The sequence below is a fragment of the Eschrichtius robustus genome, chromosome 11, assembly GCF_028021215.1.
Source record: "Eschrichtius robustus isolate mEscRob2 chromosome 11, mEscRob2.pri, whole genome shotgun sequence".
Taxonomy (NCBI): domain Eukaryota; kingdom Metazoa; phylum Chordata; class Mammalia; order Artiodactyla; family Eschrichtiidae; genus Eschrichtius; species Eschrichtius robustus.
Window position 1 is genome coordinate 77,384,046 of NC_090834.1, and position 26,559 is coordinate 77,410,604.

The 26,559-nt window shown below is 34.4% G+C and overlaps 1 protein-coding gene across 5 annotated transcripts in view; it reads left to right on the top strand.

Moving 5' to 3' along the window:
* The window catches only part of PRMT3 (protein arginine methyltransferase 3), a 138,680-nt gene extending 112,711 nt beyond the window's left edge, over window positions 1-25,969 (top strand). For 2 of the 5 annotated variants that reach the window (XM_068556359.1, XM_068556356.1), the window contains 3 exons: window positions 7,092-7,142; window positions 7,343-7,430; window positions 25,817-25,969. In XM_068556359.1, coding sequence (XP_068412460.1) covers window positions 7,092-7,142; window positions 7,343-7,430; window positions 25,817-25,926 — 249 coding nt within the window. In that variant the 3' untranslated portion in view covers window positions 25,927-25,969. Of the gene's footprint in view, window positions 1-7,091; window positions 7,143-7,342; window positions 7,431-10,110; window positions 10,211-11,707; window positions 12,032-25,816 lie in introns of those variants that run through there. The other 3 variants (XM_068556358.1, XM_068556355.1, XM_068556357.1) reach the window with 3 other exon arrangements.
* Window positions 25,970-26,559: the final 590 nt, after the last annotated feature.

Sequence of the window (26,559 nt, forward strand, 5' to 3'; positions counted from 1 at the left end):
TGGCTAGGTGCCTAGGGGGACTGCTGGGTGCTGGGGTGTTTTGGTTCTTGATCTGAGTGTGGGTATCATACTGTATTCTGTTTGAAAATTCACCATGGTGTGCACTTCTGTGTACTTTTCTGCATGTCCATTACACATTAAAAGGTTTTTTTAAGTGAAAATATTGGTAAATCTCAGTGAATATTGAATGGATAAAATAATAATATCTTGTGTTTATAGCTAGGAAGAAATGTAAAGGAGTTAGGCCACGTAAGGTATCAATCTAAGGAACGTCAGAATTAAAGTATTTACGTTTTAGGTTCTGAAGGGGTGATCTCTTCTGCTCCGTAAAACCACTTTCATAAGCAATTTTGAGCAATTTTGAAATTACAAGGGAGAAATACAAGTAAATTTTAAAGGAATTTCAGTTACAATTTGGGAATATTTTAAGTAGATCAAAAATTAGTTATGTTGAGTTTTTCAGCAAAAGTACCTTTTAAAAATACTCTGAGACCTGTGGTCTGTTTTGATGCTTTCCGTATTGCTTGATCTATTTCTAAACACTACTCAGTTTGGCAATATCCCTTGAGAAGTATATGGCACTTAACGTGTATTGTTCCCTAGAGGAATCAGGAAAGAAAGAAAAGATGCAAATTTCCTCTTGGGATAAAATAGAAAATTAATTGAAGAGGGAAGAGTCTATAATTTAAGCTATTGTTAACATTGGGAGAATATCATAATATGTAATTTTCATTTTTGTTGATTATGTCTTCTTAGTTTAAATACCAGTTATCACCATCAGAGTTCATGCTCTTTATGCAGCAGCTTTGTATGGCCTGTATTTGTATCTTCATCTGGTTGATTTATAGACAATGATGTAAGGTTAAAACGTATAATCTTTTTTATGCAGTATCTTCTTACTCTTTCTTTACTTGCTTCAGACTCATCGTCAATTAGCTTTTGAATTCCATACTAAGATTTTGAAAGAAATACTCCAACAAAAAATGAATTGTATTTTTGTTATAGTGATTCTGCTGCATGGATTACAAGCACTCTATCTCCATGCTTGGATAAACTCCATCAAAAGCACATTATCCTCCTACTTCTGTGGCCAGCTGCCTAATTGTATCTGCTGTAACCACACGCTGTTGGAACATGATACCAATGAAGAACAGAAATGATAAATTACTCCCTGCAGGTGATAGTGGTAATGATAATTTTTAATTTCCTTCTTCATCATAAGGTGTAGTCTGATCTTATTTCATTGGCTGCCATCCTGTTACATACACACATGATATGTCTGCTTTAAAGAAGTACTCATCACACCAAAATACATGAGAAAGTAATTCGTTTTTATTCCATGTCATTGTTCTTCAAATGAGCATGTATAAAACGAACTGCATCTACCTTTGTATGTATGGGATGAAAAAGCAAAAAGTGGCTTAAAACAGATTTTCAAATGATTCAATTTACAAATGCTGTGAGTTATGTTTTTCCTTTTTGTGAAATCCACAAAGCAGAAACAAACAGCTCATTGTGAAACTCTGTTCTAATACTTAAGAATATTTAAGATGCACAATAAAACTACATGTCTGTATTATTTTCCTGTGTACTTCAAAGTAATTATGGAAGATTCTCACCAAATTACAAGCGTGATCAAACTGTCCCAGAAATTTACTGTATATTTTTCTTTCACTCTGTTTCCTTCTGTCATCATCACTGTTGTTCGTAATTACCACTCATTCTTTCTCTTAAGTGACTTTTATAACTAAAATTTTTCTGACTGTGGTGTGTGGTTTAAGTCAGTGAAATTTTATTTGTTTCATTGTGACCTTGCCTTTGCAGATTAACCCAGCTCCTATAGATAACTGATTTCAATGCTTATTTTTCTCCTTAGCATTCCCTTTGCCCCTGACTAGAGATATGTATGGAACAAAAGGGACATTTATTCTGTGGTCAGGCCTTCAAACCTATCTGATCTTTTTCAAGCACATGTCAAGTTGTGCTGCAGTTATTCATTACCATTGCCTATTAGTCATCATTTTCAATTTCCTGTGGTGGTTGTTTATTCTTGTATTTGAATGACTTCCACAGACAGAGTGTAAGTTTATTGAAATTAGCATTTAAAACACCTAGAGACAGCCTGTCAAAGTGATGGTAACAAGGAGGTGAAACTATAATTGAAAAATAGTTGTATGTTTATATTCTGCAGCAAAATGAATAGTTTTGTCCCCAAATCAGCTGACATATTTGATTGTTTATAATGGCCTTGCAGAAATAAAAACACTGATCATAGTTCCACTAGTTTATATGACTATGTTTCAAGTTTAAGGTTTTTTCCTCTTTTTTTTCTAATATCTATTTTAATTATCAAGGATCATTTATACAGGGGGGGAAAAAAAAAGGAAGCCCTTTCCCTAACGTGGCATTTTAGGCCTTGCTTGTGTTTGAGAGTAAATACCATTTTAAAACCAGAAAATCCCTTTGGTTTTTCAGAGCAAGCATCTTCCACTTTCTCAGTTAAGTGAATGCTGCCTCTCTGATGAGTACATTATCTGCATGTAATTTTAAATCCCAGGTGAATTTCTTTCTGACATCTCCTCATGCTTCTGATTAATGTTTGCTATGGAACTGATTTTAATACTACCTTCAGCCAAACATCATTAGGAGGGTAAATCTGCATGAGGAGTTGGATATACTGTAATGCACTTCAGAGGGAACTATAAAATAGCTGTCTTTCATTTTTATTTTTCTTTCTTATTTTATTTATTTGTCTTCAGGCTTATAAACTGTTTTTTGGTTACCCCCAAACTACTCAATATTTCACTGTAGTTTTGGGTATCTGGGCAAGGGTTAATTTCTTTTTTGATTTTTAACTAAATTTCATAGATGGTTGGATTTGGGGATTGGAAGACAGTTCTATATCTTTGTATTCTCAAATCTTTTTATCTTTATTTTTTAAATTTTGTTGTAAACTTGTGTATCAGCTTCTTCTCTTTGTTAAGACCTATATTCTATAATTATAATTCTGGAGTGTTCTACTATATTAACATTACCAGTCTGTTTTTTATCAGAGTTAAATATATGACATATCACTTAGTGTATTTTATATATATTTCAGACTCAGGTCACATTTTCTGATAATGTTGTAAGAGCTTTTTTTAAACCCAAATTTGTTGTTTTCACAAAAGGTTTTATTAGCTAACTAGGGGTTTTTTTCCCCTCCACTTTCTTTTTTGGTAACATAGAGTATAAGGAATACATAAAAACGTATGTATAACTTAAAGAATAGTTATAAGGTAACTGTCTCCCCATGAAACCCACTTACTAAAATCTTTAAAAATCTTCTTAATGTTTTCATATAGTTTCAATAGTTTTTTATTACTGTTACTATTCTGTTTACACCTTTTCTCCTCTACCTACTACTTTCCCTTAATTTGCTTTTGCTAATCTCTTCTTTGAGAAGAAAAATAGTTATTGAAAATGTTCTTTTTGTAGAATTACTAGTTGGGGAAAACGTGTCATTCTTTTTCTTCAAATTCATTTAGTTCCTACTATATATTAGACACTGCCCTAACCCTTGGGGTGCAGAGATGAGTGATTTTTGAGAGTCATTAAGGGAAATGTACAAAGGTAATAGTTGAATTGAATGCCTCTCTATGCAATACTATAGATTATTTAACTCAAGTATTATTAAAAATAACTTATTATCACAGAAGTTGTTCATACTTATGGGAAATGTAAATTATAGATAAGCATAAAGAATATGAAAATTCCAAATCTATCATCCGCTTTCAATAGCTTGGTGAAATCTTTCCATATAGATGTATATATTCACATTTGTGTGACACAGAATAAGTGCCCATAATAAATATATATTATTCTTTTCACCTAATAGTATATCACAACTATTTTTCAAAATCAGTAAATATTTGTCTACAGGATTACTTTTGATGGCCAAATGGTATTCTATTATTTGTAGATTTTATGCTTTATTAACTGACCACCTGTTGTTGAAAATGTGGGCTAAAATTGACATGTTTAAATCTTTGCAAACATACTTAATTTTTGGAAGTTTTAATTACTGGATCAATGAGTATGTACATTATATGAAATCTTAGTTGTGTGCATGAAAACAGAAAAGTGCACAAATCGTAAGTATAGTTTGGTAAAATTGCACAAAGTGATTACCCCGCCATATACCCAGCATTCAACTTAAGAAACAGAGTATTACCAGCAACCCAGGAGCCTATCATGTAACCCCTTCCAGTTTCTACCCGTATTGCAAGGATAACTACTATTCTGATTTGTAACACTAAATTAGTTTTGCCATCTTTGAATTTCCTGTGTATAAATTGAATCACATCGTGTGTACTATTTTGTGTCTGACTTCTTTTTAATACAGATGTTTTATCTTTTAATACGTATTACTTAATTCCCCTCGAAAGGTTATTTCAGTTTACTTTCCCAGCATGAATGCTCCTTTCCCCACTAATTGTAGATATTATCATTTAAAAAAATCCTTTCCTCAACATGATCAAGGAAAATTGTATCATGTTGTCTTAATTTACTTATTTTTTTCTAAGTAGGTGAAACAGTTTCTTTAACATGTTTATTAATCATTTGATTTTTCTTTTGTAAATTTCCTGCTTTTCTTTTGTTAGTTTCTTTTGACGTATTGCTTTCTTATTAATTTGTAGTAGCTTAATGTACAAAGGACAGTGACCCTTTGTTACCTATATTGTAAATACTCTCAGATCTGTTATTCATCTTTCAATTTTGTTACTAAAATTTAAATTTTTCTTTATTAAGTTTCTGCCTTGCGTATGATACTTAAAAATAAACCTTCTTTATTTCCAGATTTTATAAACACTTGTATATACTGGTGGGATTTCATTCTTCCTCCCTCCTACCCCTCCACCCCCTGCACTGATCTTTGTGCATACATGTGCATACATTGAAAACCCCACCAGATGATGTTATAATTTTTGCATTAAAAAACCATAGGTATCTTAAAGGAATTCAGAGGGGAAACATAGTGTTTTATATTTACCCAACTATTTATCGTTCTTCTCTCATTTTTGATGTTTCAGGTTTCCTTCCAGTATTATTGCCCATCAGCCTGAAGAACTTCCTTTAAAATGTCTTCTAAAAAGCCTGTTGGCACTGGATTCTTTTAATATTCCTTCACTTGAAAATTCATTTATTTTATCTTCATTCCTAAAGGATGTTTTTCCTGGATATAGAATTTTGAAAGGTTTTTTTGTTTGTTTTTGTTTGTTTTGTTCCAATATCTTTTTCTTTTCCATCTGGACCTCCTATTACGTGTATGTTAGCTCCACAGGTCCCTGAGGCTCTGGGCATTTTATTTCAATCTTTTCCCCTTGTTTTTTAAAATTAGATAATTTCTGTTGATCTAACTTCAGATTCACTGACCTTGTCCCCCTCTATCATCTCCATTCTGCAATTCAGCAATTCAGCCCAGGAAGTTTTTTGTTCCAGTTATAGTGTTTTTCAGTTCTGAAATTTCCATTTGGTTCTCTTTTCATAGTTTCTATTTCTGTACTGAGAATTCCTATCTTTTGACTCATTTCAGTGTGTTTCTTTTACATCATTGCTATTAACTTATACCAGCATAGTTATTTGCTTTAAGTCTTTGTCTAATAGTACCAGCATCTGGGTCATCTCAGCACTGGCATCTGTTGATTGTCTTTTCTCTTGAAAGTTGGTTACATTTTCCTGGACTTTGTATGTTGAGTAATATTGGATTGTATCCTGGATATTGTGGACTCTTAGTTGGGTTATAATCATGTGGACGGTGTTGATGTTTGTTGTTAACAGGCAGTCCATCCGAAGTCAAAATATAAGTTCTGTCAACAGTGTCTTGGCAGACAATGGTTCACATCTCATTTCCATTCTCTAAGAGTTTGCTATACTGTTTTGGGTCTCTCCTGCACATACACAGTTTAGGGATTGGTCTGAGACTTATACAGGTTTTTCAGTTTGACAGAATTATATAGTATTTTGATTCTCTCTTGGTATCTAAAGTATAATGAACCTCAAGGTTAAATATTGAATTTGGTTTGGGCCCAATCCACATTAACCCTACGGATCAATAAAACTCCACATTCTTAACAAAAGCAGGAAAGTACAGTAATTAGCTTTATAGTGATTTTTCAGTAATCAGTTTCCAGTTTTTAAGACTTTATAAGCTTTATTTAATGCCAGTTTTAAAATAGATTAAGTCAAGCCTGTCCCACTAGTGAAAGAAAAAGGAATGGTATCATTTAAATTTTAAACAAAAATAAGTGAAAATTATTTATTTGTTTGAACATGTTAATTTCTTCTAGAGGCCTTTTTGTAAACTGTTAGAGTAAACCTGAGAGTTACGTTGGAGTTTCTTCTTTGGGTATTTGCCTACACATACGTTTAATTTGAATAGTCTTGTTTTTGTTTTCAGGAAAAAAATACATAATATTTTAAAATTTCATTTATCTCATCACAAAAATAATCATAGTACTTTGCTTTAAAATTGGATGAACAAGATGAGAAGAAATTAAATGAGCTGGCTTCATATAAAAGAGTATGTTTTAGTTATTTAGACTGCTATGTTAGCAAACCACTCCAAAACTTAGCGCCTTGAAGTAAAAAATCATGTAGGTTTACTTGTCTGTGTTTCTGCAGTCTGGACTGGACTTACATACTAGTTCTGCTCCTAGGGTTTTTCATGCTGCTGCAGTTGTGTGGAGGCTTGACTCACATGGCAGCATCTCAGTGGAAGAGTCTGGATGGGCGAGGGGCCGCATGAGCCTCTCTCCATGTAGATTCTCACCTTTCAGTGGTCCACCACGGTCATTTCTCTAATTTAACACATACTGAGTATTTGATTAGCCTTGTTACCCTTATTATTATGTTGTTTCTGTGGGGAAAAGCCAAATTATATTACTTTATTTTTACTAATATCATGTTTTCCAGGAAAAATAGTGACCTGCCATAAGTTTAAGAGTGTCTGATATTGGAAATGGTTTCTTATTTGCCATGGCTTAAGACTGTATAATCAATTGTTATGTAATTAGTTTAATAATTATTTATATTCCTTTGTTTTTAAACAGGCATTTGCTGGCTACTTCGATATATATTTTGAGAAGAATTGCCACAACAAGGTAAGTATCACGAGTTGTCTCATAAGAATTAATTATGTGAAATACATTGTATTTTATTTTTGTGCCCCGAGGTGTTTGATCATAAGCATTTTGCTGTTGTAAGCAGTTGGAGCTTGTATTTGGTGTAGTAGATTAATGTACCATGATATTAAAAATCTTGTACTGAATTCATCAGGTACTTTTGAACTCTACCAATGCAGGTCGTGTTCTCTACGGGCCCCCAGAGTACCAAAACACACTGGAAGCAAACAATATTCCTATTGGAAAAGCCATTTTCAGTTAAAGCAGGTAAGAAAGAAAAAGGGGGGAAATGTCTTATCCATTCTGAAGTAAACAATATTCATTCATTCTACAACCACTTTTTCTATGCCCACTGTATTTGAAGCAATATGACATACTAAGATAAGTTGTTCTTAGAGTTTACCATGTATATAAATTTTAGGTGGCATATCGTTTCATTAAAGAAGTAAGTTAAAGAAAACTTTTATTTAAATTTAATTTCTGCCAGTTAAAATATATGTGACATTATGTAGCTCTTATTTTGAGTACCACAAAATCAGAAAATTTTTCTTTAAGCAATAGCTAATACGTGTTAAGTAGCAAATATAAATGAAAGAAAATGTTCTCATTTCCCAAGTGACTAAAGAGAAATATCACCAATAGAAGTAAAGTATAAATTAAAGACAATGTCATTCAGTAGTTATTATATTCAAAATATATTTTTGTCTAGAATGCTCTCCACTGTGTGCACCTCCTCAAATCTTACATAGTGTTTGAAGACTGATCCAATTCTACATTCATCTCATTGATTGTTCACTTACACGAGCACCTATAGTTCTTACATACCTACACATTTAACTCCAAAAGTTAGAATTTGATTAGGAATTTTTTTTTTTAACTGCTTATTACGTATAAGTCTTCTTGTCCCATTCACTGAAAGCCTTCTGACTGTAGGAAAACTGAATGTAGAACAGACTTCATTGTAAAGATATTCAACATCAAATTTTTTCTGTGTCTCTCAAAAGCAACACTGAGCAAAAATTTGCAGAATGATTCCTACAATATATGATTTATATGAAGTTTAAAAACATGTAAAACAGCTGTCTGTATACACACACATAGTAAAAGTAAGAAGCAACACTTAAGAATGGTAACCACTGAATTCATGGTTGTGGTTCCCTTTAGGGAAGGATGGAAGTAGGATCAGGGAAGGCTACAAAGGGGGTTTAGTGCCATGTATCTGAACTATTTCTTTTCAAAACTGAAGGAGCTGTGGCAGAATGTTAAGATTTGACAAAGCTGAGTAGAGGTCATTAAATCATTCTCTTTGTGTTTAAAATATTTCATAAAATTCTAATGTGGTTTTGATTTCACTGTTGAGGCATAAAGGAATTTAGTAGATGCAAATAAACACTGTTAGAGTAAAGCAGCACCTTGTCATTTTTTCACTTTGAGGTTGCAGTGCTATGGAAATAAAACCTTGATGGCATCATTTTCTCTTTCTCTAGAAAGCTAGAGCACAGCAAAACTGAGATGAAGCCAACACATCCTCATTTCTGTTTCTTTGTTTTGTTTTTTGTTTAGCTCTGGTATTTGGATTGATTTTGGGAAAATTGAAAATACTGCTTTTTTTCCTCACTGTAACCATTTTGTTGTCTTAATGCTAAAATTCTAAAGGCAATATTAATTCTTTCATGTTTTAATCTTGAGGGGGATTTAAGATAGCATTAGAATTTTCTCCTACCTAATTACAACAAAGTATTATTTGATGCCTAGTGAAATTTTGAAATCCTAAATATTCTTTACCCAGTAATCCTTAGAGTAATTGATTCAGCTTTTTCAGAATACTGTGAAGAAGGTCTATGATTCTAATGTTGCCCTCTGGCACCATCTACATTCTCTATTTCTTTCATTGCCATTGTGTGTACTCATATTTAAATGGTAAGGCCAATAGGCTCCCCTAAAATAGCACAGTCTGCGGAGAGTTTGAAAGGGGAATTTCAAAGTAAGGAAAATGTGGTCATCCTCAGTTACAAGAATTTTTTTTTTAACCCTGCTATAGTAAGCCTTTGGTGGTAGTACTGATGAATAGAAGCCAGAAGCTCTGGGGCAGAGTATTGGGGTACACACTAGTCAGAAAAAGAGCTCTGGAGATCTCCATAAGATACGCCCTTGAGTTTTAGATGAGTGCTAAGATGTGTGTATGTGGGATGAAATGCCTGAGGTCAGGCAAAGCAGTTGGAGTAGTTGTGAACCAAATATTTCCCAGCATTTACACAGGGCTGTGGGGTATTCAAATTTCAACAAGCTAGAGTAGGGCGTCTTTCTGGACTCTATTCAGTGGAGATTCCAGAAGGACCATAGTAGCGGGAATAACCTATCCCTTGAGTAAAGGCAACTCTGGATGGTCCTTAACAAAGCTTAAAAACAAGTCTTAAGAGGAAAAACTGAACTGCATGTAACCTTAATAGCAACAAAGGAGAACAATAAAATCAGATGTTCAACGACATAAAATTCAAAATGGCCAGCATTCAATCAAACATTGAATGCAGGGAAATACCAGTCAGTAGAAACAAACCCAGAAATGATAGAATTAGCACACAAGCATGTTGAAACATATTATAACTACTTTTATATGAGCATAGGAAAATATGAGAAGATATTTACAATCCAAATAGGACTTCTAGAGATGGAAATTACAACATCTGAAGTGAAAATGTCATTTGATGGAGTTAACGGCAGGAGAGATCAGAGAACGTAAAGATACAGCAATAAAATGTATCCAAAAAGAAGCACAGAGAGGGAGAGAAAAGATTTTTTTTTAAAAAATTAATGTATCCACAGTAACCTGTGGGAAAATATGCAGCATTCAACCTTAAATATAATAGTAGAAGTCCATGGAAGAAGCAGGGGCAGAAAACATAATGGATAAAATTTTCTTATATTTGATAAAAACTATAATTCACAGATTGAAGATATTGAGTGAACTCCAAGAAACTGAGTGAACTCCAAGAAGGATCAACACAAAGAAAACAACCCCAAGATACATCATAAACAAATTGCTGATATGCAGTGATAATTTAAAAAAAAAAAAAAACTTTAACCAGAGAAAAAGAAAACAGAGAGAGAGGAGCAGACCAACAATACAAAATATATTAAAGTAAGCTCTTCAAGTGGAAAGAAAATATCACCAAAATTTTCAATATTTAGAAAATTCCACTCTAAACAAAGGAATGGAAAATGCCAGAAATGGTAAATGTGTGGGTATAAAGAAAAGCCTTTATTTTCTCACCTTTTAATTTCTTAAAAGATAATTGACTATTTAAAGCAAAAATAATAATGCATTGTGTGTTTTAAAACATATGGAGACAAAATATATGGCAATGATTAAAAAAAGAAATTAATTAGAAAATGGAAATATATTGTAAAGTCCTTACACTTAGATGAAGCAATTTAATGGTGAACTGATGGATTAAGTATGTACATTGTAAACCCCAGAGCAACAGCTAAAAATTTTTAAATTAAACCACAAAATATAGCTAATAAGCTAGTAGTGGAGATAAAACAGAATCCTGAAAAGACTATTCAATTCAAGAGAAGATAGGAACATAAACAGATGGACAAATAGAAAACAAAAGGTATGATGGTAGACTTAAATTCAAACATATTGATAATTATATTAAATATGAATGGTCTGTACATCCAGGCGATGGAATTTCATTCAGTGCTAAAAAGAAATGAGTTATGAGCCCATGAAAAGACATGGAGGAATCTTAAACACATATTACTAAGTGAAAGAAGCCAATCTGAAAAGGCTCTACACTGTGTGATGTGTGATAATGACATTCTGGAAAAAGCAAAACTATGGAGATAATAAAAAGATCAGTGGTTGCCAGGGGCAGGGGATACAAATAAGCAGAACCCAGAGGGTTTTAGGGCAGTGAAGATACTCTTTATGATATTATAATATGGATATATGTCATTTACATGTGTCCAAACTTGTAGAATGTGTAACACCAAGAGTGAACCCTAAGGTAAACTACAGAATTTTGGTGATTATGATGTATCATCAATGTGGGTGCATCCTTGGTTTAAAAAAAAAAAAAAAAAGTACCATTCCAATGAGTGATGTTGATAGTGGGGGAGGCTGTGCATATGTGGGGGCCGGGGGATATGGGAAGCCTCTGTACCTTCCTCTCAGTTTTGTTGTAAACATAAACCTGCTTTAAGAAGTTAAGTCTTTTGGGAAGATCCCACATGCCGCGGATCAACTGGGCCCGTGAGCCACAATTACTGAGCCTGCGCGTGTGGAGCCTGTGCTCCGCAACAAGAGAGGCCGCGACAGTGAGAGGCCCGCGCACCGTGATGAAGAGTGGCCCCTGCTTGCCACAACTAGAGAAAGCCCTCGCACAGCAACGAAGACCCAACACAGCCATAAATAAATAAAAATAAATAAATTTTTTAAAAAAAGTTGTCTTTTAAAATATGTTAATAGTCTAAACATGCCAATTAAAAGGCAGAAATAAACTGAATAAAAGCAAGAACTAACTAAATGCTGTTTACAGGAAACACAATTAATATGAAGACAGTAATTCCGGTTCCCAGTGATGTAAGTGCATTCATCCCATCTGTCTCACTGAATGCAGCTTTAAAACCAGAATGCATGGAACAGCTCTTTGAGATCTCTGAAAAGTACATAATAGCGGATAAGTTGGAGAAGATGACCAGAATTCGAAGTACCCCTGAACTGGTGGTAAATTTGTGATTAGTTTTCCTTCAGTATCCCCTAGCCTGTACTCCAGACAGCCTGAAACTCAGAAGAGGGCCTCAGCACAGACAGGAAGAGCTCCCAAAGGAGCCCTCTGATTCTAGCTTGAGGAGTGGGGAAAGGGTCTCCTAATGCTTAGAGAGAGTGGGGGGAAATTCCCATTTTTCTTTTCCATGTTTCTTCTCTGTTCTCCCATATTGCAGCCCCCAAGTAATCCTACAGTGGTGGCAGCAGTAACAGTGGCAGCAGTGGGGACCTGCAGACCCATAGGTAAATGAGTGGGTGTGGCTGTGTTCCAATTAAATTTTATTTACAAAATCAGCAGCCAGACTCAAAAGCCTTCCATAAAACAAATCTCCAGGCACAGATTGCTTCATTGCAAATTCTCCCAACGACTTAAAGGGAGAAATAACAACAGTTCTACATAGTCTCTTCCAGAAAATAGAAGAGAGCTAATTTTATGAGGGCAGTATTATCTTGATACCAAAAATTAGACAAAGGTAGTACAAGAAAATTAAACTGCAGACCAGTGTCCCTCATGAATATAGATGTAGAAATCCTCAACAAAATAGTAGCAAATTGAATCCAGCATACATGTATAAGAAGAAAACACACCATGACCAAGTGGGTTTTATTCCAGGAATGCAAGGCTAATTCAATATTTTAAAATCTTGTAATGCAGTCCACCATGCTAACAGTCTAAAGAAGAAAAGCCACATGATCATATCAGTGGATGCAGAAAAAACATTTGACAAAATTCAATATCCATTCATGACAAGTACAGCAAACTAGAAATAAAAGAGAACTTCCTCAACCTGACAAATGGCATCCATACAGTCTGTAGCTAGCATCATACTGAATAGAGAAGGACTAAATGCTTTCTCCCTAAATTTGAGATAAGGCAAGGATGTCCACTCTCACCACTCCTACACTCTTACATTGGAAGTCTTAGCCAGTGCAATAAGAAATGAAAAAGAATTAAAAGCCACTGGAAAGGAAGAAATAAAGCTGTTGTTATTTATAGATAATGTGTACATAGAAAATTCTAAGAAATCGACCAAAAAAGCTAAAGAACTAGTAAGTGATTTTAGCAAGGTAGAAATTGACAGGCTGATTCTAAAATTTATATGCAAATGCAGAAGACCTAGAGTAGCCAAACAATTTTACGAACCATATTGGAATTCTTATACTATGTGAATTCTAAACTTACTTAAAAATTACATTAACCAAGACAGTATAATATTGGCATATAAAAAGTAGATACGTAGATTAATATAACAATAGGAAATCCAGAGTCTCAGTTTTGTATAGTCAATTAAATTTTTCCAAAGGGCCGATGTAAATTCAATGGGAAAAGGATAGTCTTTTCAAAAAATGGTGTTAGAATGACTGAATATTCATAAAGGAAAGTAATGAATCTCAGTTCTTATCTGACACCAAATATATAAAAACCAACTTTAAATGGATGGTAGACCTAAATATAAAGGCTTGAAACTGTAAAACTTCTAGGCGATAACATAAGAGAGAATCTTGAGACTTGAGGTAGGCAAAAGTTTATGAGAGTGAGATATTACTAAAACTCATTGAACTGCACATTTTACATGTTACAGTTCTATTGTATATAAATTACAACTTAATAAAGTTAATTTTTTAAAAACCCACACTGGACCGTCAGGATATCCAGGATAAAATCCAGATTCCTTACCTTGGCCCTTTACAGTCTGACCATTTTTCATCATTTCCAACCCCACCCTGTCACAACTGCACGTAAGCCCATCATATGCTCCAGCTCTACTGCTCATTTTTTAGCTAACTTTCCTGTCTTTTCTTCCTTGCTTTTGTCTAGGATATTCTTCTACCTAGGAAATTGTTTTGATGAATTCCACTTTTCCCTTTATGACCCAGCTTATTTCTGTAAATCTTTCCTCACTGTCCTTAGAAGGTTAACTGCTCTGTTCTTTGTTCTCCCAGATCGATTCATGCATACATCTGTGTTAGAACATACCAGTGTGCTGTGGTAAAGGGTTCTAATAGAAGATGAGTTAATTTGCCTCTATCACTTATTTTTTATCTGATGTAGTATTTGGCATATTAGAAATACCCTGCTGAACGAATGAATAAGTACAGTAATATGCGTTGTCATTGAAATTAATTTCCTCTCATCACTGTGGGTGACACGTGCCAAGGGCATTTATCTAGCTGCTGTATTTGGTTGCCCCATTTTGTCAGCTCTGATGTTCTCAGAAGTTTCGGCATGGCTGAAGAGAGTTCTCTGTTGAGTTAAAAAGTAGTTTTTGACTCTGTATGGCATAAAATTTTTAGATAAAATTAAATAAAGCCAAGAGTCTAATCAGGACAATTTGCTGTGTATGTACTGCTTATTTTACTGTCCAGAAAGTAATATGACAAGATTTTTTTAACAAAATATTGTATACATAGTTGTACAGTTATTCTGCCTAGTATGTGTGTGTGTGTTAATATCTTCAGTAACGATAAATATTTTTTTCAGAATGGTAAATCTACCGTTGGGGGTAGACTGGATTTTTGGAAAGCAAGAAAAGACAGTGTGAATAGGGAATTTCTCAGACTAAGAATTTTACATTTGGCCAAAAGCACAAGGGAACTATAAAATGATGAGCCTAGTTCGTTTTTGCTTCGTTTTGGGTTTTTGTTGTTATTTTCACAGCCTAGTTCTAACAATAGTTCCAAAAGAAGTACTCTACAACATTTGAGAACTTCCTGCACTGTGGGAGTTAGAGACCAGACTTCCAGGATGAATACTTTTAGAGAGGGTTTAAAGAACACTTACTTTAAATTCAGCGGTTTTTTTTTTCTTTTCCTTTAAAAATAATGTACAATTTTATTGTAAAAACTTATGTGGAAGTATTTATTTTAAAAATTCAGATCTTTATCTTGTGATTCGGCTTTGAAAAATATTATTAAAATCAGGCTGTTTAGTTCTCTTTCTCTATATATTATTAGTAAGGTCTTATGTGATGGAGAATCCATTTCTTTTTTTTTTTTCTTTCACTTTTTAACTCTAAGCTTTAATAGTGATAATAATGATTTTTTATTTATCTCCCTTGTGGGGAAATGAAATTTTATTGCTCTGGAAGAAACTCATTTTAAAAAACAACTAGGACAGAATTGAAATGAAATCAATTTTGTTCTTGATTGAACTGCAGCGCTGCTTTGTGGTATACTAATAGCCGTCTGCCAGTGATAAAAACAAAGTGATATAGCTCAGTTCCATAGAGAGTGTCCTTTGCAGCTCTCACCACAGTATACACACTTAACAGCATCAGTCATTTTATATCTATTTGACACTGATTAATTACTCTGATATATTCTGGTATTATAGCCACTGCCTTGGCACTTTAGTCAGGCTTGAACAATTGAAGTGAGTGCAGCAGTGTGAACTATGTATTTATTACTGTGACCCTTCGTGCTATTTAATTAACTTAAATAAGTGCTGTTTGCACCCCCATTTTGAAATTAAGGTTATTACAGAAATAGTTATTTTACTGGTATTTCATTTTAAGACATGAAAATTACAGCATCAGCTTATAAGACAATGTTATAACTTTTTTAAAAAAATAAATTTATTTATTTATTTATTTTTGGCTGCGTTTGGTCTTCATTGCTGTGCGCGGGCTTTCTCTAGTTGTGGCGAGTGGGGGCTACTCTTTGTTGGGGTGCGCAGGCTTCTCATTGCGGTGGCTTCTCTTGTTGCGGAGCACGGACTCTAGGCACATGGGCTTCGGTAGTTGTGGCTCGCGGGCTCTAGAGCGCAGGCTCAGTCGTTGTGGCGCACGGGCTTAGTTGCTCCGCAGCATGTGGGATCTTCCCAGACCAGGGATCGAACCTGTGTCCCCCTGCATTGGCAGGCAGATTCCCAACCACTGTGCCACCAGGGAAGTCCCTTAATGTTATAACTTTTTAATTATTCAGATATTTTAATTTAATATTGGTGCTTAAAATTTTTTCTTTTGTGAAAATTTAACAAAATTATCCACTGCCAGTTCATCTCGAGTTGGGCTATATTTTAAATTAAGGGGTACATAGACTACTTAAATATATTCTTTAAACTTGAAATGCAGAATTAGTTAACCTGCCTTATAGGCACCAGGGAACATTTCCATTTTGACCCTACACTAAGGATTGAATAGGACAGTTACAAACTAACCAACTTAACATTTTTTTTAACATGTCTAAAGCAACTTAAAGAGCAGCAACCATTAGGGCACATGCACTAAAAAGAAATATTTGCAACAAAACCTCATATACATCAACAAGAAAACCACTAAAGGTAAATGCTCAGAGGATTTCTTTTTAGATGGTGGTTAAACATTTGAAATATTAATAATACCCATCACTACTGATAATCACTGAATTGCAAATCAAAGCAGTCAGATTCTGGTTGTTGTTTATCTAAATAACAAAAATGTTTTTATCGTTTTCTTTCATTCTTTTTCTGTTGTTGCTTGGTTTCTCATAACGCCCAGTATTGATGAAGATGGCAGGAATGTAAAACTGGAACACACTTTATGCGTTTTTTTAAAAAGTATTCCACTTCTCATAATCCATCCTAAGGAATCGAGTGAAAATTCACTTTTTTAAAAAAATCTTTGCTAGGGCTTCCCTGGTGGCGCAGTGGTTGAGAGTCTGCCTGCCAATGCAGGGGACACGGGTTCGAGCCCTGGTCTGGGAAGATCCCACATGCCGCGGAGCAACTGGGCCCGTGAGCCACAACTACTGAGCCTGCGCATCTGGAGCCTGTGCTCCGCCACAAGAGAGGACACGATAGTGAGAGGCCCGCGCACCGCGATGAAGAGTGGCCCCCGCTTGCCGCAACTAGAGAAAGCCCTCGCACAGAAACGAAGACCCAACACAGCCATAAATAGATAGATAGATAGATAGATAGATAGATAGATAGATAGATAGATGGATGGATGGATGGATGGATGGATGGATCGATCATCACATTTAAAAAAAATCTTTGCTATTCTAAGAAGTGAAACTAACATTGTTGTAATTTGCTTTTCTTTTAAGTGTCTTGCTTTATAGAATTTTTTCAGTTTTGTATAAACAAATCTTCAACCTTTTCCTTTTGGTTTCTGACTTTGGTTCCATACTAAAAAATTTTGTATTACTATATTTACACATTTCTCTTGACTCCTTTCCTCAGTGAGTTAAAATGCCCCGCTTACCATGTACTGAATCTCCATAATGGATCTTTTGGTTTCTCTACTATATTCTATTTATCTATGAATTTATTCCTAAGCCACCACGTTTTAAAAACAGCTTTATTTTATATCTACATACAGTAAAAATGCACACATTTTAGAGCTTCCCTGGTGGCGCAGTGGTTAAGAATCCACTTGCCAATGCAGGGGACACTGGTTCGAGCCCTGGTCCGGGAAAATCCCACATGACGCGGAGCAGCTAAGCCCGTGCACCACAACTACTGAGCCTGTGCTCTAGAGCCCGCGAGCCACAACTACTGAAGCCTGCGCACCTAGAGCCCGTGCTCTGCAACAAGAGAAGCCACCGCAATGAGAAGCCCATGCACCACAACGAAGAGTAGCCCCCTCTCGCCGCAACTAAAGAAAGCCCACGTGGCAACGAAGACCCAACGCAGCGACCCCCAAAAAAATGTCCTCCTTCTAGAACTTGCAATCTCTTTAAAAAAAAAAAAAATCACACATTTTAATTGTGCAGTTTAATGAATTTTGACAAATGTATACCCCACCCTAGTTAAGATATAGAATATTTATATCACTCTAAAAAGTTTCCTTGTTGATCGCCTCTGCAGGCAGTCATCCCCACTAGAGTTGGTCAACCCCAGCTTCAATTTCCAGACCAGGAGAACCACTGATCTGCTCTCTGTCACTGTGTATTAGTATTACTAATAGTTAAGGCATTAGTATTCTTTTAGAATTTTATATCAAAGTTACTATACAGAATATACTCCAGTTTCTTTGTTTTTAGCGTATTTTAAATATTCATCTGTGTATCAGTAGTTTGTTCCTTTTTATTGCCAAGTAGTATTCCCTTGTATGGACTTACTGTAATTTACATACGCATCCACTTGCTGCTAGACTTTTTGATTGTTTTCAGTTAGGCGCCATTATGGATAATATGGCTATGGACATTCATGTAAAAGTTTTTGTGTGGGCATATGTTTTCATTTCTCCTGGGCAGATACCTAGGAGTGGGATTATTGGGTCTTACGGTAAATATATATTTAACTTTATAAGAAACTGGCATACTTTTTCACAGTGACTGTGCTTATTCAACATTCCTACCAGTGTTGAGGGTTCATTTGCTCCACATCTTTGTCAACACTTATATAAAAGGGCAAGTCATTTTAATTTAAGTCATTCTATTACATGTATATGTAGTGACAGCTGTGTTTTTAATTTGCATTTGCCTTATGACTAATGATGTTGAGCATCTCATATGTTTATTGGTCATTTGTACATCTTTTTTTTTTTAAAGGGTCTTTGATTTTTTTTTTATAAATTTTTATTTATTTGTTTTTGGCTGCGTTTGGTCTTCGTTGCTACACACAGGCTTTCTCTAGTTGCGGTGAGTGGGGACTACTCTTTGTTGTGGTGCATGGGCTTCTCATTGCAGTGGCTTCTCCTGCTGCGAAGCACAGGCTGTAGGCACGTGGGCTTCAGTAGTTGTGCCTCGCAGGCTCTAGAGCACAGGCTCAGTAGTTGTGGCACACGGGCTTAGTTTCTCTGCATCATGTGGGATCTTCCCTGACCAGGGCTCGAACCCGTGTCCCATGCATTGGCAGGCGGATTCTTTACCACTGCGCCACCAGGCAAGTCCCTGTACATCTTTTTTTGGTGAGGTTTCTTTTAAAATATTTTGCTCAATTTTTGATTGGGTTGTCATCTTATTGAGTTGTAAGGATCTTTATATATATGCATACAAGTTCTTTGTCAGATGTATATGGTGCTAATATTTTTATTCCAATTTCTAGTTTGTCTTTTCATTTTCTTAAGGTCTTTTGAAGTCTGTGCTTTTGTGTCCTAATTAAGAAATCTTTGCTATCTTAACATCAAAGTTTTTCCTATATGGTTCCTCTAAAAATTTTATAATTTTGTCAGTACATCTAGGCCTATAATCTATTTCATGTTGATTTTAAGAATAATAGTTCATCTTTTCCCAAATGTGTATTAGGTTGTCTCATCATCATTTCTTGAAAAGACTATGCTTTTCTCATTTAATTATCCTGGCTCTTTTGTCAAATATTAATTGACCATATATGCGTAAGTCTATTTCTCAGCTTTATTTGTTCCATTAATCTGTGTCTGTTCTTATGCCAGTAAGACACTGTCTTTGTAAGATGATATAAGTCCTACTTTATTCTTTTTCAAAATTGTTTTCACTATTCTAGATCCCTTAAATTCCATATAAATTTTAAAATCAACTTGTTAATTTCTGGCAAAAAAAAAAACCTACTAGGATTTTGATAGGGACTGTGTTGAATCCATAGATTGCTCTGGGGAGAATTGACATCTTAACAGTACTGACTCTCATCCACAAGCAAAATGTATCTCCCCATTTACTTAGATCATCTTTAGCAGTGTTTCATAGTTTGATGTAACTAAATGTTACATATATGTTGTTATATTTATCTCAAGTATTGCATGCTTTTTCAGTGCTATTGTAAATGCTATTGTGGTTTTCTATTTCAATTTCTAATTCTTCATTGCTCACATGTAAAAATGCAGTTATTTTTTGTATTGATCTTATATCCTGAGATTGCTAATCCGTTCAGTTCTAGTAGCTTTTTTTTTTTTTTTTAAATATTGCTTAAGGATTTTCTATTTGTTAAGACCATATGGTCTGCAAATAAAGACTGTTTTACTTTTTTTCCCCCGGTCTATATATTTTTTTCTTCCCCCACATCTTAATGCTGTGACTAGGACATCCAACAGAATACTAATTAGAGGTGGTCAGGATGAGCATCCTTACCTCAGTCCCAGTCTTAGGAAGAAAGCATTCAGTCTTTCACCATTAATAATGATGTTATCTGTAGTTTCTCATAGATTTTCTTTATTGGGTTGAGGAAGATTCCTTCTATTCCTAGCTTGCTGAAAGTTGTTAGAAATTGATTTTGTCACAATTTTACTCCAATAAAAAAAAAGAAATTAATTTTGTCAGATGCTTTTTCTACGTTTGTGTGAGACAATCATGATTTTTCTCTTTTGTTCAAAGGATTTTTTTTTTATTTCTTATGCAGCAGGTTCCTATTAGTTATCTATTTTATAAATATTAGTGTATGTTCAAAGGCTTTTTGAATCTTTTTTCATAAGGGATATTTACCTGTAGTTTTCTTCTAATAAATGTATCTTCTTTTACACTAATACGTATAAAATGGATAACTAATAAGAACCTGCTGTATAAAAAAATAAATAAAATTCTAAAATTCAAAACAAAAAAACTTATTTTATTATCAGGATAATGCTGCCCTCAAAAGATGAGTTATGGAGTATTCCCTCCTCTATTTTTTGTACATTTGGTATTACTTTTCCTTAAATATTTGATAGAATTCCCCAACGAAGACCTTTGGGTCTGTCTTCTTTGTTTTCTACTATAAGCATTTCAAGTTATCAGTTTTTCCTCTAAGCACTGTTTTAGCTATCATCCACCTGTTTTTACATGTTGTGTTTCATAATCATTCAAATCGAAATGCTGTCTAATTTTCTTTTTGATTTTTATTTTGATTTATGGAATATTTAGAAGTCTGTTTAATTTCTAAATATTTTGGGATTTTTCAAGTATCTTTCTGTTACTGATTTTTAATTTCATTCAGTTTTGGTCAGAGAACATATTCTGTATGATGTCTATGTGTTTAAATGTATTAAGATTTGTTTTATGAACCAGTATATGATCCATCTTGGTTCTATAGATGTCAGCCAGGTCAGGTTGGTTAATAATGTTCAAGTCTTCCATATTCTTTCTGATTTTCTGTCTAGTTGTTATTATTATCAACAAAGGAGAGGCGAACTTTGCAATGATGATTGTGGTTATGTCTGTTTTCTTCTTATGGTTCCGTCAGGTTTGCGTCATACATTTTGAAGCTCTGTAATTATATGCACACAAAAGTTTATGATGTCTCATTTATGAATTGAACAACTTATCAATTCGAAATGTCTTTGTTTATCTCTAGTTATTTTTTTTCCTTTAGTCAACTTTGTGTGAAAGTAATATAGCCATTCCAGCCTCTTTTTGATTAATGTTTATGTAGACTATCCCTCTCCTTCCTATTACTTTTAACCTGTGACTTTATATTTCATTTTATCTCCTTCCTTGACGAATTAGCTATACTCTTGGGTTTGTTTCTATAATGGTTGCTCTAGAGTTTCTAACATGCACCTGTAGCTTATCAGAGACTAACATCAAATGATATCATAGCACTACTTTTGTAGTTTTGACTCTTAAAACACTACTCTTCTGTTTACCCCCTCTGATCCTCTGTGCTATTGTTATAAAAACATTTCACTTCCCCAAATGTTTTAAACCCCACAATACAGTGTTACTATTTTTGCTTTAAACAGTCAATTATCTATTAAATAAATTTTTAAAAGGAAAAAACATCTTATATTTACCACGTACTTACTATTTTCTAGCACTGTTTATTCCTTTGTGTAGATCCAGGTTTCTTTTTGGTGTCATTTTCCTGCTGTCTGAAGAACTTCCTTTAACATTTCGTGTAGTGCAGGCCTCCTGGAAAAGAATTTCTTGCTTTTGTTTCTTTGAAAAAAGAATTTTTTTCTTATTTTTCATTTATTAAGGATTTTTGCTGGATATCGAATTTTTAACAGGTTTTCTTTCATCACTTCAAAGATGTGTCCAGCTGATGAAAATTTTGAGATCACTCTTTTCTATCTTTCCTTATATGTAATATGTCTTTTTTTCCTCTGAATATTTTACAGATTATTCTTTTTATCAACTGGTTTTCAGGAAGTTAAGATGTGCCTTGATGTGTTTTTGTTATTGTTGTAACTTTTTTTTTTTTCTGCTTATAGGCCTCAATTTGCAGCTCTTTAAAAATCTAGACATTTTTAAATGGATGTCAAATACTGGAAGTGTTATTTTGCTGAATGTTTGGATTTTGGTTACTTTCTTTTAAAAAGTATGTGAAGTTTGCTTTGGCAGGCAATTAAGTTATTTAAAGATTACCTTGATCTTTACAAAAAATGTTTTAAAGCTTTGTTAGAGAGCAGTGGTGTGGCCTTTACTCTTTGGGTGGTGTAATGCTAAAGCGTAATCTGGTGTCTCTAGTGAATCATCATAAGTGTTCAACAGGTTCCTTCTATTCTGGCTGCTTGGAATTCAGACATCTCCCAGCCTGTGTGAGCTCTGGGAATTGTTCAGCTAATTGCTCCCTAGGAATTGTTCTTTGCTCAAAATCATGAAATTTTACCATACACATACAGAGATCAGTATTTAGTTAAAGTCTCAAGAGAACTCAATGAAGATTTCTGGAACTCTTTGCCTGAAAATAACATTTGAAATTAATTGTATCTCTTTTTTCCCCCGTAATAGTAGTACATCTGTATTCTTTTTTTTTTTTTTTTAATTTATTTATTTATTTTTGACTGTGTTGGGTCTTCGTTTCTATGTGAGGGCTTTCTCTAGTCGCGGCAAGCGGGGGCCACTCTTCATCGCGGTGCGCGGGCCTCTCACTGTCGCGGCCTCTCCCGTTGCAGAGCACAGGCTCCAGACGCGCAGGCTCAGTAGTTGTGGCTCACGGGCTTAGTTGCTCCGCGCATGTGGGATCTTCCCAGACCAGGGCTCGAACCCGTGTGCCCTGCATTGGCAGGCAGATTCTCAACCACTGCGCCACCAGGGAAGCCCCACATCTGTATTCTTAATTTCTGTTTTATGTCATATTGCATTGTGTAGAACATTCAAGAATAATGTTAAATAATATAGTGATAGTGGTATTTTTGCTGTGTTCTCACTTTAATCTAAATGCTGCTGTGTTTGCTTTTTATCATATTTGCTCTCAGATTTTGATAAATATTCTCTCAACAAAGAAAGTTACTCTTTATTCTTATGTAGATAAGAGACTTTTTCTATGACTAGATGAAGTTTATTAGTAAAGGCCCATTTATCATTATGTGGTAATTTGAGCATGTGTATGTCCTAAAATCCTGCAGTTTCCATCCTAGAGAAGCTCTTGTCTTATGGACACAACAGACATATATAACAGTAATCATAGCAGCATTATTTGTAATAAAAAAAATGGAAATAATTTAATGGAAGAACAAATAAATAGCAGTCTATTAATACAGGATACATCTCTGTGAAGTGGAACTATTTTGAATAGGTAATGGTAACAAGAAATTAGAATCATGGTTACCACTGGAGGTTGGAGAAGAGATGTGATTGGAGGGACATAGGATCATAATACGGGGTTTCAGTGGTTTGTGTAAAATTCCAGCCTGATGTTGGGTCTGTGTAGATCATTTCATTATTTTTATATCTCAAGTATACATTATCTGTCTTTTCATACATAGGAACTACTGTAGAGAAGCAACTAAATTAAGTAATTTACACTAAGACACATTGCTTATAAATAGGAAGGAATTAACAAGCCACTAATTTGTAAAATTCAACACTTGTTAACTTGTGTTGATAATTCAGTAACAGTAATTTAAACCTAATGACCAAGTTGGTAATTACTCTTTTCTGTCATATACTTATAAAACCAATAGCAGTTTATCGTAGAGCAGCTACTCATTTCCAATTTTAGTATCAATAAATGATAAGTTCAGGATATGACTGTTGGTATAAAATAACAATTTTTAAATGTTGGTAAAAAACTAGAAACAAGAAAATATTGCCTACATATTCAAAAATGGAAAATCTCTTAGATTTGTTGAAGATACTTATGACTTCTTCCCTAGGTTAATGTCTTAATGGTCAAGAAAACATGTATTATAGCTTATTAAAGTTATAGAATAAAAATTATTATATAAAATTTAATATTAGTAAAATTTTTATAAAGTGGCTAAATGTTTTTACAAATAATGTCATAGAGTAGTAAAATTTTGACTGTCTCATGTCCATTAAAGTGTATTAAAACTATAATAATCAATTTTCAGGTAGAGATATGGGGGTACTAGAATGTAGTTGAAGAACATGGGCTCTGGAATCAAACTGCCCTGCTTAACATCCTGGTTCTTCCCTAACTGGCGGTATGACCTTGGGCAAATTGCTTAGCCTTCCTGAACCTTGTTTCTCATCTGTAAAGTGAGGGAAACGTACTTAACCTCACAGAGATATTTTGTAATCATTAAGTGAGATAAATCACATAAAGGCTTTAGAATAGGGCTAGCACAAAATAAGTGTTAAATAAATATTAGCAATTATTATTGTCTAATAATTAACCTGAACTTTTCAACAGAGTTTGTAGAACTACCTCATAGGTAATCTTTGTCAGGCTATTGATGAGCTTGGCGTGTGATGTAGTTTTGTTTCATTTTCTTAGTAATATAGAGGAATAGGTCAGATACAGAAGCCAAAGAAAGCCAGATGTACGTATTAACATAACACCTACACGTAAAATCACTGTTATATTAGGTTACATAGACTGCATCTTGGGCCACATTATTTTTTCCATTACTCTAATTCCTTAATTTTGTATTAAACTATATAAGCCTTGCCTTTTTTACAGGCTGTGTAGAATGTATCAGTAATGGAATCTTTATACTCTGAAGTATAACTATGAGGTGGTTATGTTGTGTTTTACTGTGTTATTTCACTACCATATTGAAAAGCATTCAGATTCTTTATCCCTTAATGTGGGGGATTTGATTTGCAGGGTTTTTTAAAATAAGATATTGATTCAGTATTTTGATAGTTTTATATAGATTCCACAATCATTTTATATGGAGCCTCACTGTATCCATCCAGATTTTCAAAGCTATACCTGATAGTATTTGCTGTGATTTTACTCTTATTAAAGCAAGGAATGGTGATCAGTTACAACTTAACAATCTCGTTTTTATTTTTAAATGGCTGTTGGTAAATAAATGAAAAAAACTTAAATTGAGAAGTATCTATAATCAGAAAAGCACATAGATATAATTCCATTTTGGAGTAAAACAAAATTTGGAGCATACAGGATACGTTTTTAGAGAATCATTCTTTGCCTTGTATTTTTTGTGTTCACTCTTTTACCTGGTGTAAGCTCTGTTTTACATTTACGATGTGAGTATCTTAAAGGCCAACAGCCTTGTCATGTGCCTCTATAAAATATACATTTATTTTCACAGCTGTAATTTTCATTTCCCCAAAATGCCATTCACCAAGGGCTCTCTATACGTGTTTTCTCTTCCTTAAAAGCTGCTCCACGTACACTCCTTAAGGTAACTTTGACTTTATTCCTCAGATAATTCATCCATTAATTCTTGTGTAACTTTGCCTTTTACTGCCTTCCGACCATCCCCAATCCTCACCTCCAGCACACTTTAGACACATACCTGTTGTATAATTGTTAATGTAGCTGTTTCTCTTCACCCCTGACCATGACCTCTTTGAGGGCAGGAGCCATGTCTTATTTTTTTTTTTTATGCCCAGGACGCACCATAAGGGCTCATATTGAGGAGTCCAATAACACAGCCCCCAACCCTGCAGTGACCACTGTAGTTTTGCTTACTCTTTCACAGGCATTTGACACTTGTGCTGGGTAAGTTAGATCTGTTTTGTTCAAAAATTAAACGTAAAATTGCCCTACAAAATTTTAAGTTAAAAAAAAAATTAGTGAAACATTTCACAACAAAAAAAGAGCAATACTAGGTCTACTGTGTTACTTTTCTGCTTCACTGTATTCCTTGAATTCTGAAACACACTTTTTGCCTTTCTTCTATAGGTGAAGCCTTGAAAGGAAAGATCACAGTGCACAAGAATAAGAAAGATCCACGGTCTCTCATTGTGACCCTCACATTGGATAATTCAACTCAAACTTATGGTCTCCAGTGAAAAGGCCACAAAAGCACAACTACTTTGCAGTTTTTATTGTAGGGGAGGGGTGGGTAGGGAGGGGAGGGAGGGTTTTATGTGAGCACATGGATGATGGGTCCTTTCCTGAGCCTCTGCAGTAGGCAAGAAGCATGGCAGGAATCTGAGGATTCAGCTAAGGAGGGCACTGCCTGATCCTGGTGATCCACCGCCATAATCACATTCTTGGAAGTCTGGTCAGTGAGATTTAACCAAATGTAACCCCTGCATTGAGTTTACCTGTATTGAAAGCCGTTTAAATTGGCCTAAATTTGGAACAGAGATAGTCTTTTGTTGTTTTTAATAAGTTTCTTACTATAAATTTTAAACACTAGTGATTGATTAGTTATTTGGATGTTGTTTTATTAAACTAGTAACTGTACACAATATATTACATATTTTATTGCAGATTTCCTTTCTGAGGAGTAGTTTTAATTGTATTTGCCTAGAATATCAGGATATAATACATTAAAAGAGCAAGCATAAGGGACTAAAATATGGAAACGAGACCACACAAATTGTATTTGAAGACAGCTTAGTTGATTGCTATATAATTCTGTTCTCATTTTTTAGCTTCTTCTCTCTTTGCAAATATTCTTGAGTCATATAGTTTTC